The sequence below is a fragment of the Peromyscus eremicus genome, chromosome X (genome assembly GCF_949786415.1).
Source record: "Peromyscus eremicus chromosome X, PerEre_H2_v1, whole genome shotgun sequence".
NCBI lineage: Eukaryota > Metazoa > Chordata > Mammalia > Rodentia > Cricetidae > Peromyscus > Peromyscus eremicus.
The window spans coordinates 66,507,749-66,527,567 of NC_081439.1; the positions used below are offsets into that span (position 1 = coordinate 66,507,749).

The following is a 19,819-nucleotide window of genomic DNA, read 5'->3' on the forward strand; positions in this document are numbered from 1 at the left end:
GTTCTTTGCTGAGAGAATTTTGACTTCTAAATGTTATGTTGTTATTTTGTTTTCTTTTTCTTTCAGTATTGTGCAGGAAAGCAGTCTGACAAGGGCAATGGAGGAAGACATATATAATGCAGACACCAGAACGGGCAAAGCATGCCACAGGGTCATTTAGCATGGGAGCAAACAGGGCTCAGCACCTCAGTAGCCTTCAGGACTGCTCAATTAAAATGGATTATAATAAATAACGATCCTGATATCTGTAATTATAACACAGCATAGCAAGTAAATTGTGAGATATGTGTCAAAAAGGTAATTAAAGACTGTAAAACAACGTTTGGTTCTAAAAGAAAGTACCCAAAAGACCACTGCATAGTAAAGTGGGCTGAATAAATGATGGGTGACTGAAGACTGTGTATCCACAGATGACATTTCTAAGCAGTAGTCAACCTTTTCCTATGGTAGTCCCTTCTAAAGTACTGAAAATTAATTTAACAAGATATCGAAAACATTTTATTTTGAAGGACAGGATCTCTAGTTTCCTTAGGAGACAAGTCTGCTATAGGCTTATTTTATAACAGTTAGTTTAATTTTATATATTTTTATGGGATAGTACAATAATTAAATAAAATATGCATGTAATGTGCAATGATCAAACCAAGATAGTTGGCACTTCCAACTCCTTCAGCATGGCTTTGCACATGTGATTAATACATAATAATAATATATATGTATGGGATATAATGGTATTTCAATACATGCAAAACAAGAATGAATTATGGTCAATAACATATATATTCTCTCCCTATCTCTACACACACACACACACACACACACACATACACACACACGTGAACTTTTAAAAGTCAGTAATGAAATAATGATGAAAATACTAGAAAAATCATCACCAAGAGTAGAAAGAGAGGAAAAAGACACAAGTTTGTGTCAAGCATGTGTTACAAGAACAAGCTAACTTGAATAACTTTTAACATCTCAGAATCTTTCAACCCTTAAATCTTTGCCCATCTTTACGACAAAAGTTATAATTATATATAAAGTACATCTTACAAACAAGTTAATTTGCTCTTGGGTAATCTCTTAAATATTTAAAATGTGTTTAACAACCTCACCTTAAATCAGCAAAGTTTACATAATTTACTTTCTATGAATTTCATTTTGTTTCCTCTGAGGAATGGATACAGTCAGCCTCACTGGGATATATTTGGACTACATTTGATTTACTCAGGTATAACTACATTAGTTACAGTGCTTGCCAACATTTGTCAAGTGATTCCTTCAATAGAAAGAATGATGAGTTTCACTTAGGATTCCATCATCATGGCCTGTTTTTAGGGCAAGTACAGGTGCTCAGATCCACTTACCTGGCAAATTGATTATATTATATAATATACACAATGTGATCAGCTAGAAATGTTTTCTTTCTGTTAATCTTAAATAACTCTGCACAGGGAAAACAAGTCACTTCAAAATCCATTTAAAGTTAAGTGCCTGAAAACACATAAAATTTGCACATGTAGAATTATTCTTGAATATTATTTTACTTGTTGATATCTACACATCACAAGCAACCTGGATTATCATTCACAGTTCACCATAATTAGCATAAGTATGGGAAATCCAGAAGAGAGAATCCAAAATGTAGGCTCTTAACACATTACATAGTCCTATTTATCATTTTCCAGGCTGCTTGATAAGAGAAAGGATTAAATTATGTTTCTGAATTAAACTGTGAGATGATAATTATACAAAATTTAAGAACATGTTCTGTTGTGTCCACAATGTGCTATATTCAAAGCTTCAGGAGAAAAGAGAAAATACTCAAAAGAGACAGAGCAGTAGTTTGGTAGAGAATGATGGTGTAACATTCTGAATGAAGTAATATGTTTATCATCAGGGAGCTTCAAATGAGAAAAATAAATGGGAGGAGGTTTGGACACACAAAATAAAAACATAGTATATTTGCCCATTTTTCCCCCTGACTTGAAATAGAAAAAAAATGAAAATGAAGACAATGAGAATAGACACATGGAAGCCTTCTGTGATATTATCAGACAAATTCTATTTTAGAAGACAGATGACAAACAGAACAATTTGAAACTACATGTGACATCAATGACTCTTAAATAAGGGAGCAACAGGAAAATATGCCATTAAAGACTTTTAATGTCTGAGTTACATCTGTGAAGAGGCTCAAAGCATAAAAAAAAGAAGACAAATACTAATTAAGTTATAAAGTAAGTAAATGATAAATATGTCAGTTTCTATCTTAGTATCTTTCTTAAGTCTTGCTACATATTATATCAAACATTAAGCCTAACTATTATCTTATAAAATAATACATACTGCATAATGAATGAAAAAAAAAGATTTAAAAGTGATCAAGAACTTCTTTTTCTCTGTGATAAGGCAAAGTATCATTAGTGAACTCAAACTTACCTCTTTCAGGCCAGAAACAAGAGAAAAACAGCTAGTGTATTTGTCCATATTCCTGGTATTATACTGATATAAAGTGATTAAGTTACAGTAAAGACCAGAGAACTTCAAAGTAGAAACAAGTGAGAAAGCAAGGGCTTCAGAAACCAAAAGATCTTGGCCAGTTTGCTTAAAATACTGTCATACATTATCAAAAATGTCTGTGTGACTAGTGGCTTCTTCCCTATACACAAATTCTGGAGGCTTGTGTCACTTGATTTCTTTCAAAAACACTTAAGATAATTTCTAAGGAAGATGTAGAAATTCCCAGGGTATGGGATATGACTACGAGGCTTAATCAATTGTTTTGCATATGCATTCCTAGCACCACACACACATCTATAGATAAATTAAAGACTTTCAATAAATAAAACTTTAAACAGCAGGAACTTCTAGTGAAGAAACAAGACACAGTAGTAGATTAAGAAATTGACCAATGTCTTTTCTATTTCCCTTTCGCAGTGAGATTAGTGTGTCCCCACTTGAGTCACCCATGTTACTTAGCTTCTTTGGGTCTGTGGACTGCAGCATGGTTATTCTTTACTTTATGGCTAATATCCACCTATAAGTGAGTATATATCATGTTTGTCTTTCTGGTTCTGGGTTACCCCATTTAGAATGATCTTTTCTAGTTCCACCCATTTGCCTGCAAATTCCATCATGTTACTGTTTTTAATAGCTGAGTAATACTCTATTGCATATAAGTATCACATTTTCTTTATCCATTCTTCAGCTGATGGACATCTAGGTTGTTTCCAGGTTCTGGTTATTATGAATAAAACTGCTATGAACATAGCTGAGCAACTGTCCTTGTGGTATGGTAGAACGTTCTTTGGGTATATGTTCAGGAGTGGTATAGCTGGGTCTTGAGGTAGACAGATTCCTAATTTTCTGAGAAACCACCATATTGATTTTCAAAATGGCTGTGCAAGTTTGCACTCTCAGCAGCAATGGAGGAGTGTTTCCCTTGCTCCATATCCTCTCCAGCATGAGCTGTCACTTGTGGTTTTGATCTTAGCCTTTCTGACAGGTGTTCTGATTTGCATTTCTCTGATGGCTAAGGATGTTGAATATTTCTTTAGGTGTTTCTCGGCCAGTTGGGATTCCTCTGTTGAGAATTCTGTTTAGATTTATATCACATTTTTAAATTGAATTTTTTTTGATGTCTAGTGTCTTGGTGCTAGAAGGTACTCTGCAGAGTACCAGAAAAGAAAAATAATCACCCATCTACAAACCCTGTGCCCTACAATAGAGACCTGACTGCAAGATGTACTGATGCTATAGTGGCACAAATGGTATGAGAAGGAGCAACAACTTTTTGATTGAATTTGAGGTCCACTAAATGAAATGGATACCATACTTGACACTGCTAAAGTGACCAGGAATCCAAGACTAAACTGGTCGTGGTTCTAGGGGAAAACGCACTACTATTATTCTCTGAAAGAATCATAACAATAACTCCTCATGGCATATCGATATACCCATAGATCAGTGTATTGTCCAACCATCATCTGAGGAGCTTCTTATTGAAGTAGATGGTTAATAACAGAGACCCACAACTGGAAAACGCACAGAAAGTGAGAGACTTTGGAACACTCAGTCCTAAATGGGAGGTCTTACCCTCAAGGCTAAGGGGTCTATGTAGAAGAGGAGACGGAAGGATTGTAAATGTCAGAGGGGATGGATGACTCCTAGGAACCAGTGTCTTCCAGACACAACAGGAATGATGCACATATGAACTCACATAGACTTTGGCAGCACACAGAGACCTGTATATATTCAAGCCAGACAAAAATTCCAGCACTAAAAAGGGGAAGTAGACTCTAAGTCCCACCCCTAACCAAGAAGCTGTTTGCAATTAATGCCTTATAGGAAAGGGGAATAAGCTTTCTCCAATGGATTGTCACTGGGTTTATCAACCACACTCACAGGCAGGCACAATGACCAAGAGTAGATGGCCAATACAAAATGAAATTTTTCTTTTGTATTGTTTGAGAATTTTTTTCTCTTATTGGTCATTTGTTTGATTGTTTTTTGATTTACCATGGGTTTGCTGTTGTTGTTAAGTGGAGAGAAAATATATAAAGTTGGATGGGTAGGGAGGTGGGGTATATTTGGGAGGAGCTGGGGGAGGAAAAAATTAAAATGTATAATGTTTTGCTACATGTAGAATCCATAATCCAGTCTATTTGTAATATATCATTAGCAGCTGCCATTTATTATATACTTTGTTGTTGATAGACATTATATTAAATGCTTTATAAACATTCAGAAGCCCACAAAGTTGGAGAGAATCTTTGCCAACTCTACAAATGGCAGACAAATAATATCCAGAATATAAAAAACTCAGAAACCAGAGTTAATGGGCTTGGGATCTAGACAGTGTTTTCAAAAGAAGAAAAAAAAAATTACTAAGAAATATCGCAAAAATTGTTCAATTAGGGAAATGCAAACCAAAACAACTTCAAGATTTTTGTCTTACTCTGGAAAGAATGGCAAAGATCAATGGAACAACAGGAAATAACTGATGAAGGGGATGCAGGAAAAAGGAACTCTTACTCACTGCTGGTGAGATTGCAAAGTGGTGCAAACTACTGTGGAAATCAGGATGAAGAACCCCCAAAAGGCTATAAATAAATCTACCATACGATCTACCTCTAACACTTCTTTACATATGCCCACAGGATGCTACATTGTACTCTAGAGATACTGCTTAACCAAGTTCATTGCTGTTCTATTCACAACATCTAGGAAATGGAAACAACCTAAATCCTTCAACTGACAATAAAAATGTGGTACATATACACTATGAAGTACTATTCAGCTTTAAAGAAAAATGAAAGCATGAACTTTGAAGATAGATGGATAGAACTAGAAAAGATTATATTGAGTGAGGTAACACAGAAAGACAAACATCACATGTTCCCTTTATTATGTATTTCTTGAAATATAACAAAGAAAAAAGTGGTCAAATATCAGGTAAAACATTTATACATCACAGTGATCTAGAAGAACTGAATTAGGTATTGTTACATTTGGACATGAAGTGTTTGCCAAAGTTCTGTGTATTGAACACTTGCTTCCCAGCTGCTGGGGCTATTTTGCTGTGTTCTAGAAACTTGAACTCGCACCTACTTAAAGGAAGTGAGACAGAGAAGGGAAACCCACTTCACTCTAGGGTACTGGGTAAATGGTAAGCACTGTAAAAAATCACTATTAGGATTAATGGCAAGTTCTTTAATTCCACACTGTTATCACTCTTGATGTTCATTTTCTGCAAATAGGCAAAAAAACTATGTTAAAGTCAACAACAAACACTTTAAAGTTTGAAATTGTGGCTTAGTTCTAGATCCTCTGTCATACATGAAGCTGTATGTTCAATTCCTAGTATGATAAAAAGGGGGGAGAGGTAAATTTTTAAAGAGATATACATCCGTATTTATTGCTTCTATTCATCATATTGTAAGAAGTCCTAGATAGAACAATCAGACAAGACAAAATAATGAAAGGTATCCACATTGGAACAAGTTGGAGTTAAATAGTCATTGTTTGCAGATGATAAGATTTTCTGTAAAGAACCTCCCCAACATTAATTAATACACTGTACAACGTATACATGTACCAAATCAGCATATTATCTAATATGTATTTTTTGTCTTACATATCAGTAGAAATTTTAATAAGTAATTAAAAGTTTTAAAAGGAGAATTTAGTGAGAGAGAGAGAGAGTAAAGAAGATAACTGTGCTTACATGTGCCTTTCATGCATGTCATTGTGGAAGAGCATAACTCAATGACCCGAACGGCAAAACTTCCTGGTTCTTCTGCTGGCACTGTCAAAATGGAGACCTGAAAACCAGAACAAACAATAGAAATAACTGTTAGGTCTCTTTTATTTTTCTATCTTTTGAGTGTTAAGTTCACAGTTCCCAAATATCCTTTGATATTTGAAAACATTTTGCTTATAAAAATTTCATTTGGGAGTAAAATGTAAAACATGCAACACACGTCTCAATATCCACTTTCTTCATTATTACTCAAGTTTATACAATTCCCATCAACCGTGAATATTTCAAATCTTTAATACTGATTCCATTCATCACACATCACATACTATTCAAAGAAATGCAATTATATTATTACTGTTAAAATATAAGCACTCTACTCCTTGAGGTCAGATTATAATAGTAAGTGAGTGGTCTTGTCTACTCCTGATATGATATATGGCTCATATTTTAAAGGCTTTACATGACCATCAGATCAATGTTTCTCTGGAGAAATCTACAATCTAAGGAAATTATAACCTCTTAAAGGAAATGCTAGTGAAAGAGAAAGCCCCATTTTCACTTTTCCCTGCTTGTGCTGTGCTTGCATTCTGACTAGGAATGCAAAGAGGAAGCAACTACAACACATTTTTAAAATAGAAATTGTCACAATACCAATGACTATCTTACTTGCCATCTATTTGGCGGCTTATGATGTCTCAAAAACAGTTCTCCATGTTCCTTTTAACTCTCTTTGCTGCTATTAAGGATAGAAAATGTACTTTAACATCAAAGAGAGAGAAACCACTAAGACATTGAACACTGTGAAATAATGAAATGACTGGGACTAAAAATATGACCATAATTGAAATCGTTCCTTTAATGATTCTACCAACATGGAAGAATTTCTTTTGGTTCTTGCAATTATCATAATTTATTACTGAGATAAAATCAGTATTGTTTTACTGGAGCACCTCCCTCACCTAAACTCTGAGAAGTTGACTGTCTCAAGTATTACAGAGATTTTAAAGACATTACAGGAGAATCTCCTCAACTCTCTAACATCACTAAGCAATATGCCTAGACTGTCCACCTGTTTCTTTTCCTACCTTCTAATTTTTTTAGTTCTACTTGCAATTCAAAATAAAGATCTACAGAGAGGTGGAAAGGGAGGGAGGGGTTGAAGGAAATAAAGGACTAACTTTGTCAGCTATGTGAGGATGGATCTCAAGATGACAGATGGGAAGCAGGGTGACAAGTTAGAAGGTAGAGATTATAAACATGGAAACAGTAAAGTTAACCACAAGAAAGGGAAGAACTGAGACAACTTTTATCAAGTATAAGGATAGGGCCCAAAGGTTAAGAAGATGTCAGAAAGAAGGAAGTTTGTGTGGCTAGAAAAATATCAGTTTTGTTTTCAGAAGCAGTGAGCAGTAGAAGAAAAGCACTGTGGGGACAGAAGATGGTGACTTCAGCTTTAAATGCCTATCTCTTGACAGTCACCCAACAGAACTTTGACATGTGAGCCTGGAACCCCTGGGCCTCTAAGAGCTGATCTCCAGCATTTATATGGAATTGAGACTATGGATTCGAATACAGGAAATCATTTGAGTGTGCAGAGAGACAGATAATATAGTTGGATGAAGGGAGTATTTTGATATTTAAGAATAGGAGAAAAAGAAAAAGAGCGTCAAAAAGGCAGAGGAGGCACAGGGCATAAGAGCCAAAGGTGTTTAAAAGAAAGAAAGAAAAAAAATTGTCAAAAGCCATCAGGAAAGTCCTGACAGAAAATAATAAAAAATGTCTCCTGACCCTGAATACCATGTTTTTTTTTAATGCATTTAGTAACAGAAATTGTGGTAGACGTGTATGGGCAAAGCAAGACTGTGGTTTAGAAATGCCTGGGAGTTCAGGAGCTGGAAGCAGCAAGTACAGTGTATAGAACATCCTATTAAAAAGAAAGGAGAGAGCCAGGCGGTGGTGGCGCACGTCTTTAATCCCAGCACTCGGGAGGCAGAACCAGGCGGATCTCTGTGAGTTCGAGGCCAGCCTGGGCTACCAAGTGAGTTCCAGGAAAAGGCGCAAAGCTACACAGAGAAACCCTGTCTCGAAAAATCAAAAAAAAAAAAAAAAAAAAAAAAAAAAGAAAAGAAAAGAAAGAAAGGAGAGGCTGAGTACTTGGTCGAGATGGAGGCAGAGTCAAGAGATTGGGTTGTGTTGTTTTTAATTGTAAAATTTCAGTCAGTGTGTCTGTATAGCATTCATGCATATATCAAAAGCACCTGTGAAGGAGGTTGCCTAAAGACAAGGAAGACACAGACCCCTCAGGACACAGGCCCCCCAATTACTTCTGGGATGGTATACATATACTGTGGGTGGTAGGGCAGAGATTCAAGTTCTTTTGTGCATGGTGGGTATCTTATTTTACCCAGAGAAACAAGAAGATGAGAAGCGATCAAAAGCCAGTGGAAGAATTTGTATGTGAACAGGATCCAGCTGAATGAGGCTGACACCAGACTTTGTGGGAGGGCCAATCTGCTTGGCTGTATAACTTTCTCAAGCGGCCCTCAGTGATATGAATACAATTAGTAGCCAGACACAGGAAAGAGATTTTCCTGTGTTTCTAGTGGAGCCCTAGCAACATGGGAACTGAAGGTGTTAGAAAGAGTATCCACTACTGTGTCTAAGGCAAAGGAAAGGAAGAGGGTAGAAGAGAGATTGATAAAAATTGAAAGAAATCGAGGGGCAATTCTATGAACAGACAGGTGGGAAAAATGATTAAAAGAGATGGGAAGACTGGAGCAGATTCATAGATCCTCATGTCTATAATCTTCATATTTGACTGGACCGTAGACACTTAGTATACGTCTTTCTTTCAGGTTTGATTTGTTTGTAAGCCTCATACTTGGGAGAGGACTTCACTTTGTAATTTAAAGAATGGAATTCATCAACTCCCAAACTTACAAAAAAAATAGTTCCATTTTCACCCTCTTACTTTAACGCACCAGACAATGCTTGGGCTGGTTTTTCTCTGACTTTTGGTTGGACTTCAACTCATCAATTACTTTCTTTCTTGCCTGAGTATCTCAACTCCTCTGCTGACTCCATTCAAACAGCTAAAATACATAACAACCTTTTAAAAGAAAGCCCTCCTCACTTCCACATCCCTCTTCAGGGACCAATTCCTCTTTCTTATAAAGAATTGCCTCTACTTGCTCTTTTCCTGGTTCTCTCTCCCCGTCCCCCTCAGATGTATTCACAAAGCCCATGGTTTAATTGGAAATCTAGACCCATCAACCAACAATGGCAGCCCAATGTGAAGAGGGAAACATTAACTGCTATATAATGTCTTGAAGCTATCCTATGCTAATCCTTGTTGCACCGAACTGCACTTCTTAGTTGTCTGTCTGTTTTTGTGCCCCTAGGCTATATGGTATTTGAAGGCAGACATGCTATCATATTTATCAACCTCTCCCAAGAGGTCAGAACTCTCTGGCTGCTGAGGAAAAGGCACTTGTTTGCTAGCTATTAAATGAATGCTCAATTTTAGAGATTTAATACACAGCATAGGGGCTACGGTTACTAAGACTATATTATAAACTTAAAACTTGCTAAGAGTGGACTTTCACCACTCTTGCCATAAAAAATGCTCTGTAAAGATAGACATGTTCATTAGTTTGACTGTAGTATTAAGATCATCATGTACATATATTTCTTTTTTTAACAAACATCTTTTATTCTAAAAAAATAGAGGACTGAATCACCTGTTGATCTGAATCCGTTTTTAGTACAGATCCATCTGTAATCAGGACTGCCCTGGATATCTGCCTGCAATGCACAAAAGAGGAAAGCAGTGATTCAGATTCTATGGTTAAGTTTCAATTATTGTTATGTAACCAGCAGAAGGCATGTTTCAAAGATTTAAGTAAGGATAAAAGTGTCAAAACCAAGTCAAGTTCTGCTTTAATCTTTTCTTGGCTCAAGAAAGAAGGATGCACGACCTACAGACAAACTCCAGCTGACGCAAAGGAGAAGAAATTCTGCTAGGCTCCCCTCAAAACAGAACTAAGTAGGGAAGAACGGTAAGAAATAGAGTTATACCTTCAGTTTGGTATACCTCTGCATGCTCCTTGAAAAGCAGAATGATGAGAAGGGACAATATAACTACACGGCCAGAAGTGTTCCCTTCCTTTGCGTAATGGGTGGAGGGTACCTTACCTGTACTGTACACGGGAACATGTGTTCTCAGAAAGGTAACTGTCTTCAATAACGAAATGTTTAGATATTATTCTTTGACCAAACTGATCTATCATTGCTTTACATCTATAAAGAAGATAAGCATAGAAGAAAAGATCATATTAATGATTAAGTAATTGAGAAAATGAAATAATGAACTGCTGATTTTGATTTGAAACCTTGTGAAACTTAAAATTGCCAAGTACTCTGCATTTTCTAACAATGAACTAGAGATATATTCTAGTAGTTATTCTGACATCTTTTAAACTATAACTGCATGTAAACTGTTACTTAAATATTTATTTTGATTGTCATTAGTCTGTAAGTATAAGGCCAGCAAAGCATTATTGCACAATTCCAAGCTTTCCTCACATTTAGAAACTAGAAGCCATTCCTTTGTTTAGAAAAAAAAAATCAGCTTTCTTTTTTCCACCTTTAACAGTTCTAAGAGGAAAAGGAAAGCTGATTAAATATCTTGTTGTATCATTCCCAGCCTGTAAAGGCCACTAAAGGCTTTTTATTTTCTGTTAAGTGTTGCTTTCTCTTTTGTTCAAGAACAGCTATCTGGTCACACGTTTGATAATGTTTTAAACAGAAAAAAAAAAGGAGAGAGCCTCTTTTAATATCTGTTTCCACTTTACTTCAAAGGATAATCATAGAAAGATTTCTTTCAAGTGCTGTTTCCAAATAAGGAAAACACTTATGCATGGACATTATCAGGTCTCTGTCATCTGATATGTGTTGGGACAATGAATCATATAGAACCCTCCATTGACCTTCTTTCAATGTGTCTAGATAAAAGGATGAAAATTAGAATCCATCTCCTTGCAGTGCCACAAGTTATAAATGTACTTTATAGGGCTCATTATCCAAACTAATGGACTAAGAGCGACATCCTTGAAACGGACTTACCAGCATTGACAAAGCCACTATACAGTATTTCAGGAACTATATGCAAATGACTGTATGTTTGCTATATCTTTTTATTATGGAAATATCAATTTGCTTTTGTCACAGCTTCTTTTGGTACAGGAATTATTTTATTAGAAATACACTTATATGCTGGTCTTCACAAAAATGCAAGCAAATGATTTTCACACTCATATCATATTTAAAATATTCTGCTATAAATTAAAGTATCCTCAATTGGTCTAAACAAGCCAAGTAAGGGATCAATTAAAGGCATATATGAACTAAAAATAAAATGACCAGCATCCAAAACCAATGGAAAAAGAAAATGAATTTATATTTTGCTGTTACTATTGAATAAATGGCACACCACTGCTGGAAGGTTAGACTATTATGTCTCACAATGTTATATAATACTTAGAAACAAGTAAGCATATTTTAATATAAATCTGTTGTATTAATATTTAAATGACTTCCCCATCTTACCTACACTTCAACTCTCCTTCATTCCCTTAAACTAAGAGCTCACCTTACCTATAACATATTTCACTAAATTAGCACAAAGGACTTACACCAAATATTGGCCAAGATAATTATTAAAAAGTAGAAAAATAAGTTTGTTTTTTAAGCTCCTACTTTGAAGCATTCATAAACAATTTAAGAATCAAAGTACTTGAAGGAATGGAGAAGAGACATTTGCTGAACTGTCATGACATACTGATTATATTTGTCCTGTAACCATTGGCAAACATTTCTTACTTTTAACTGAGAAGCTATAGAAATTGAAGAAAGAATAATGCAGACAGGCAAAGGAGTATAAAGTGCTATGTATGTTGAAAGGACTGAGGGTATACAGATTTGTCTTTTGTTGAAACTCAACTAATGAATATTTAAGGATGGGGCACAAGTATAATTATATCTAAAAGGATGATGGAAAACACTGAACTGTAGTTCATGCTGTCCATATTGAAGTGTTTAGGGTGAATTTTACCGATATCTGCAATTTACTGTGGAATGCATAAAAGATGAATCAACAGAAGGCTCAAGAGTTGAGTAACTGAGAAGATGTGTGAATAAGCAAGTATACTGCATTGTTCACTGCAGAAATTGAGCAGAAGACATAAGAGCTGTTCACTTGAAATTCAGTGTTGGCAAAGGGTTTGAAACTGAGAAAAAAAGTGCTTTTCATATAAATCTTCAACCTCGGTGCCTTTGGAAAAGGCTCCTATTATCAAACAAACCAACGAGCAACTCAGAAATAAACCTAGCCCTCAAGATTAGAGAGTCTTTCCTCCTTTGTTGGTTTCCAAAGACTAATAGGGATCTGTTGGTGACTGTCAGACACTGTTGTCAGGTGTTACAGTATTAGAAAGAATTAATGCAGATAACCCAGAGAGGAAATAACGAGATGTGGATATACGCAAGCTCAACTATGCAGGGATAAGATGCTAATAAATGTGCCTGTTTATGCAGAAGCTTCAGATGAAACAGTGATTTCCAGAGGAGGAGGAGGAGGAGGGGGAGAAGGAAACAAATCAGAATCACACCTGGGGGACTTTTTCAAATAATAAGTACCCCTGGAGATTCTGATAAGCTTCCAAGTCCCAAGAAAGAATCAAAGCGAAGCCTCTGCTACTGCTGCATCTTTACGTTACACTAAAGTGAGAAAAGTAAAGAGCTCCAGATAGAGAAATTACCCACATCTGTACAGAGTGAGCGACTATCACATATGCCCAGTCTTGGTCTGGTAGACAGTAACACCATGACTCACCTGTTAGTCTCATTCTTACCCTGAAGTACTGAGGCAGTAGCCCTAAGCAAGCTGTGCAAACCAAGACATATTAAGCAAGTGGTAAGATTTGTTTTCCCTCAGATACTTGACTTATTGCCATATAGTCAGCCTAATTGGGAGAACAATGAAGAACGAATATTGATTTGGGACCTACTCTTAATCTTTCTGTTATAAAGATTAATATAAAAATTAGATGACATTCGCTTAATGGAAAACAACAAAATGAAACAGTGCTGCCAGACACATTAAAATACCCTCCTGCCTACTCCTCCCACATAAACCTGAGGAAGCCGTTAATGATTAACAGCATTTTGAACTTAGCAGAGGGCCTTGCTGAGCCTCATAAATAGTAAATTGAGAAGGAACATGATAGGAGTTCCTAGTTACAGGGACACTATGACCAAGCTGATCATAAGAATCACTGAAGCTAGACAGAACATTTCTTGGGCAAGGCTTTCTAAATCAACAAACCACAACACTTACTCAGTTCTTGGTTCATTGATACAACAGCATAAATAGCAAAGTGACAATAAAGGAGGAAAAAAAAACACAGCAAGTTTAAATCAAAACATCTGGAACTCAGTCAAGAAGAGAACATAACAGTATTAATGGGTATGCAATCCCTTTGATCTTCAGAATTAAAACCTCAGGCAATAACACAGTATGGAAATGAGAAATGAAATAATAAAAAAGGAAAATACTAGTTAAGGAAATGCTAAGATTCTTAATCACTGAAGGAAACAAACCAGGTATTCCTATTGGACACAGCTTATGAGTCCTCTCAAAGGCATTAGTTCCAATTTTACATCTTTCAAAACACTGTTCCAAAACGTTTCACAATGATATTTCCGGGGTGGATATCTACTACAGTCATTTCAACTCATTAACAGAATTGGGTTTTTAGTTGTTGCTCTGACCTTTTCATAAGATGTGTATCTATCTTCCTAATTTGTACTGATTTATTTTCTTGATAGTCTACTTATTCTCTTAGGAATATTTAATTGGCAAATAAAAACTATATATATTTAAGGAATACAATGTGATAATCTGACATGTATACACTGTATAATGAATAAAAGAATCAAATTAACACATCCAATTACCACCTACAATTACCACTGGGGAGTGAAGATGTTTAAAATCTGCTCTTATCAAATTTCAAGTACATAATGAAGTTATCGTTACCTACTTCCTTTTTATATCTAGCTTATTGTACTCCAAATTGACTTTAACACAGTTCCACATCTACTTTCTTCCCTTGTAATCTTTCTATCAAGTAAGGCTATGACCAGCAGTTATAACTTTCCCACCCAAATCTCTCTTCATATCTAATCTACTACTATATTAGATTCCACCTTAAAATATTTCTTGTAATTAGCCTCTTTGCTCCCACATCACTGATACTGCCTTAGGCTCTGGTAGCACTTAATAAGGCAGTGGACTGCTACAAAGCCGATACCTTATTTATTCAACATAAAAATACGGCAATTAGCTATGCCACATACTGTTCCAATAGGTGATAATGAAGATACAGACACAGGCAATTTTAAAATAAGAGTACTGCTCAGCAGTAAAAGGAAAGAAGCCAGGCAATGGTGATGCATGCCTTTAATCCCAGCATTTGGAAAGCAGAGGCAGGCAGATCTCTGTGAGTTCTAGGCCAGCATGGTCTACAAAGTGAGTTCCAGGACAGCCAGGGCTACACAGCCCTGTCTCAGAAAAAACAAAAACAAAACAAAACAACAACAACAAAAAAAACAAGACAAACAAAAAAGGCGAGGAAAGACCGTTACAGAGTACTAAGAGAGGTATTTAACTCAGCTTTGAATGGATGGGCAGAGTATCAGGGAATGTAGTTCTGGGGAAGTGATTCACAATGTTTGTCCAGCAACAACAGAGTTAAGCAAACAAGTCTGAGAATGTCGGTCTCAGGTACAGAAACTCACAATCACTTCAGTGTTAGCTGTTCAGAAGGTAAGAAACAAAGAGGGACAAAGAAATGAGTGGCAGGCATCAGCCAGATGTCTCCTACAAGGCTTTAGAGCTTATTCAGAGATGATAAAAGTTATGGAGGCTCTTTACACTTCTTCTTCATGGAGAAGAGAGCTGTATCTGTGCACCAAATAACTCTCAAGATACCTGGCTACATTAAGTGTTTTATAATGTCTTCCAGTAGACTTTAAACTGTATGAAAACAAAAATCTCGATTTTTGTCTTGTTCCCTTCTGTATTCCCAGTGCCCAGTACATAGGAAACAACTAATACTTTCATGAATGGGGAATGGACAGATGATGAAAGTATTCTGCACAAGTGAACATTAAAAGCAAACAATTGTGATTCTAGAGGTAAAGAGTATCTTTTCATTACAATCCTTCTTCCATATCATTGCCAAGATTACTTACCCTATTGAAAAACACAGCTAATAAGTAACACTTTTTGGCAAAGAGTAGAACACAACAGACCTTCTTCCTCTAGGGTATGCCAAGGTTTCCAATTACATATACTACTAATGTGTACTGAACTACTTGTATGTGTAATCATGGTTTTATGAGGTTTATCTGCTTTGCTAACATTACAAGAACCCTACAAGGTATGGTTTGTCAGCCACTCCACTTTTTTTTTATAATAACACTAGGGCACAGAAGCGTTCAACATGCTGCTTAATTTCACACAGGTTGGAAATGGCAATGTCAAAATTCAAATACAGTTTATGTGTCATTGAAGGCTGCACTGTTCCCTTAAATCCCAATACAAAGACACAGAGTCTACATTTTATTTCCTTTTTTTTTTCTTAAATCACATCACAACATAGCAACTAGCATGAGAGTTGGTAAAGGGCAAGCTTCTAGAATATAATTCTTACCACTTTACAAAAGGGATACCCTACAATCAGAACTTCAGTAATGGCACAAGTAATGGAATCTTATGTTCAGCCTAACAAACTACTATTGACATCCAAATATCCAGGGAAGGTAAGCGGAAAAAAATAATATTTCTAAAATATCCTAACAACAAATCTAGTAAGCAAAATAGCTAAAGTATACATAGAAGACGAACACAAGGACTATTTTTTACAGGCTACTAGTCCAAAGTCATAGCTACCATATCCAAATGTTAAATACTGTACTGCTAAAGAGCCAAACTTAATTTATCTGAATTTGATCTAGTCAGCACAACTACAAAGGAAAAGAAAGCTGCTCAAGAAGAGCTTTCAGTGTTTAAGAAAAAATCAAAGAGTAGAGTATTAGAATTTTGGGAAAATGATTAGGAGATATCTTAATAAGGAGTGCTATTGGGTAATATAGTATGGAGAGTCTAGGCAAAGCAAATTAAGCAAAAATGAAAAAAATCAAGCTCTATGCAAACATAGGGATAAAGTTCGTTACATATTCCATATAGTATAATATCATGTGCCTCCTCTCTCAAAGTTTATTTCATACTTTAATATGTAAACAGAACATCAACCTCAACGCTGTGGTCATTTATGTTTCTGTCAACTTTCTTAAACAGAAGGTAAAAAGCAAAACACATACACAAAGCTAAAGTCCTTCTAAGCCTCGTTCATTAACTTATTAGAGGGTTACTGAGGATAATGAGTGATAGAGACATGCCTTATTTATGAAGATATTAGTGGTATCCTGTATTTCCTACAGAGAATTTATCAAATAACCGTATAAGGGGACTAGCATAGAGGTCTGACTTAGTGTTTGAGATTCAAGGACTCTGACCTAAAAAGCATGGGCAAGTTGTAATTACACTAAATGGGAGAAGCAATGTCAAATGTTCCATCTAGTACGAGAGGCAAACTGAAAGAATACAAATCTTTGCAGGTTGCTTGCTTAAGATTATAATTACAATAAACAATTTTCTAAGTCACCATAGAGTCCTTAAAAAGAAACAAATATTGGATGTACTCAACTTTAAGATCAGGGTTTTAAACAAAATTATCTTGTACTTTTAGGTCTTCACAATATATCTCCTATTACTGCCATTTCTCTAAAATAGTAGATCTTAAATGAGGACAGTGTTTGGGAAAGATACATTAGCCTGAAACCAATTTGAATTAAAATTAGCTTTTGATATTTACATAAACTTGGCCATTGTTATCAGAGGTATACACTTTTGATTATAAAATACTACATGCCTTTATTTTTATTTTTACATATTTCTTAAGGAAGAACTTTAAAGATCACTTAAATGACTCATCTGGTGAGGTGACAGGAAATAACAGGAATCACATCACTCCAAGCCGAGATCAAAAACTATACTATTATACTTAAATTGTTAAATACTTGGAAGGAATAAATGTTTCAGTAAGAACTGCATGCTATATCTCAAAAGGTTGTATTAAAAAAAAAAGATAGAGCTGGGCAGTGATGGCACATGTCTTTAATCGCAGCACTTGGGAGGCAGAGACAGGTGGATCTCTGTGAGTTAGAGGCCAGCCTGATCTACAGAGTGAGTTCCAGGATAGCCAGGGCTACAAAAAGAAACCATGTCTCAAAAACCAAAACCAAAACCAACCAACCAACAAAAAACCCCAATAGATAAGAAAATGATGTTCATTGTTAAACTGTGGTTTAAGCAAAATAACATAGCACAAAATAGACACCGTGCTATTTGTTTATAAAAATAGACATAAATTGTTCAATTTGTTTATAATTTCTCATTACTCAATAATGTGACTACTGGCCCACACTTAGGCATATGAAGTATTTTAAGTTCACTTATTACTAAATGTTAAGGAAGAGCCAACTAAGTACTTTCCAATATCAATTAAAGTAACTAAAGCATCATGTCAAATCTGGAAGAAGACTCAATGATTATTACTGAGTTCTTCTAAACTATCTTACAGCTGAAGGAATTGGCCCAAAATAGGACTTGCTGCTGTTGTCATTCACATCATTAATATGAATCAAAAGCCGCTCGCATTGCAAAATCAACAGACCTTTGCATATCTTAGGTGTTGTTAATAAATATAGTGCTTCAGGATGATACGGTGATACAAAATATTTTAAACTAGAAGGCAAGCTGCTTACTACCTTAAGTTCATACTGTCAGTATATCTGACAAGTTAATCTAGACAAAACCTTATAATAAACTAAGATTTAGGGTACCCAAACTCATCACAGAACAAAGTACTCTTGCCTAAGTCTTTAAATTTAGCTTACAGAGATGACCACTGTATCTCAGTGTCATCGAAGAATAATTTATATTAGATTCTCTGAGGTATTGCTTCTAACTGTAGTTTCCTATCCAAAAGTGGTGACAAACACGTATAATCTTGGGGTACACAGTGAGAACCTGTCTCAAAACACCAAACCAACCCAAGAGAAATTTAATGCTGGCGGTATCTAAAAGAATATTTACTCAATTCAATTTTCTTGGTCACTTTATAGTTTTAAAATTACCAGTTGGGGGTTCTTGTGGTTTCATTTATCTGTTCCAAGTAGAATCTGTATAAGTTCATAAATGTAGATCCTTTGTTTAGAATAGCATACCCATTTCAAGAAAGAAAGGAAGAAAGAAAGAAAGGAAGGAAGGAAGGAAGGAAGAAATCACTAACAAGAAATATAAGTGATGCAAATTCTTCATGTAACTGAGACCAATATGTGGTACTGGAATGGTGCCCAAAGATTATAAAAATGGCCTAAGCAAATAAACACCAAACAAGCAATTCATTAACTGATTTCTGTCACAGGAAAGACTCTTGTTTCAAAATGACTGTAAAAGGAACAACAAGCTGGGAGGCATAAAGACAACCACTCCTTTATAAACTTATAGTTCTTCATGAGCCAAACTGAATATCCTAAGCCTTTAGGGATAGTCCATTATATATTATCATTTCTTTCATTTATATAGTATGATTCTGTTCAGCTGCTAAAGATACTTTATAAGAATCTTAAATCACATGTCAATTTTTACACCACAGAACTTCAAATTTACTATGTCTTACTTATTTCTAGTACTAAATCTTAGCTAATTTAACTACTTATAACAATGTCAAACTCACCTATGAGAAATTAATGGCAAATTTATTCCATTTAGACTGTACACAATTACTGTATAAAGAAACAAGCTATTTAAGATTTTAGTTACAAATATTATGGCACTTGATAATTTCAACAACACTATTTTTACTACACTCCTAAAATAGTCACCTATGAAATACAGTCAATAGGTACTTGAGAACATCTAAGAAAGAAGAGACATAGCAATTTCAATAGCTCTGAAAACTTCATTCAGTTGAGCTATTTCTGTTTCAGTATAAAACTTAAAAATTGTACGATGGCATTTTACTGAATTTAATTTAGACAAGAGTATACATTAGTAAATAATAATAAACCCTAGAAAAATAATTAAAATACAAAATAGAGGTAAATAGATGGTGCTCAGCTATTGTAAGAAAGCAGATAAATTCATACTTTAATCCTCTACGAGCTTGTAGGCCTCATTCTGTTGTAAAAGAATTTATCCTCAGATAACAGGGCAGCATAGTTTATGACAACAATCTACCTAAAAACTCATTAAAGTCTTTTCTCTTGAAGTGACATGCATTATCAGCAGAGATTAATCTGATGAGTCTTTAGGTGAGCTCCATTTTTAAAAATGCAATAACAGAGGGCTTTGTTGTCATCTGA

The 19,819-nt window shown here is 35.3% G+C and overlaps 1 protein-coding gene across 1 annotated transcript in view; it reads right to left on the minus strand.

The window, feature by feature from the left end:
• Positions 1-19,819, minus strand: part of Chm (CHM Rab escort protein) — a 167,155-nt gene that overhangs the window by 21,348 nt on the left and 125,988 nt on the right. The window contains exons 10-12 of the mRNA XM_059250822.1: positions 10,460-10,564; positions 10,006-10,069; positions 6,230-6,326 (exon numbers count right to left, since the gene is read on the minus strand). Of these exons, the coding sequence (XP_059106805.1) occupies positions 6,230-6,326; positions 10,006-10,069; positions 10,460-10,564 (266 nt within the window). The remainder of the gene's footprint in view (positions 1-6,229; positions 6,327-10,005; positions 10,070-10,459; positions 10,565-19,819) is intronic.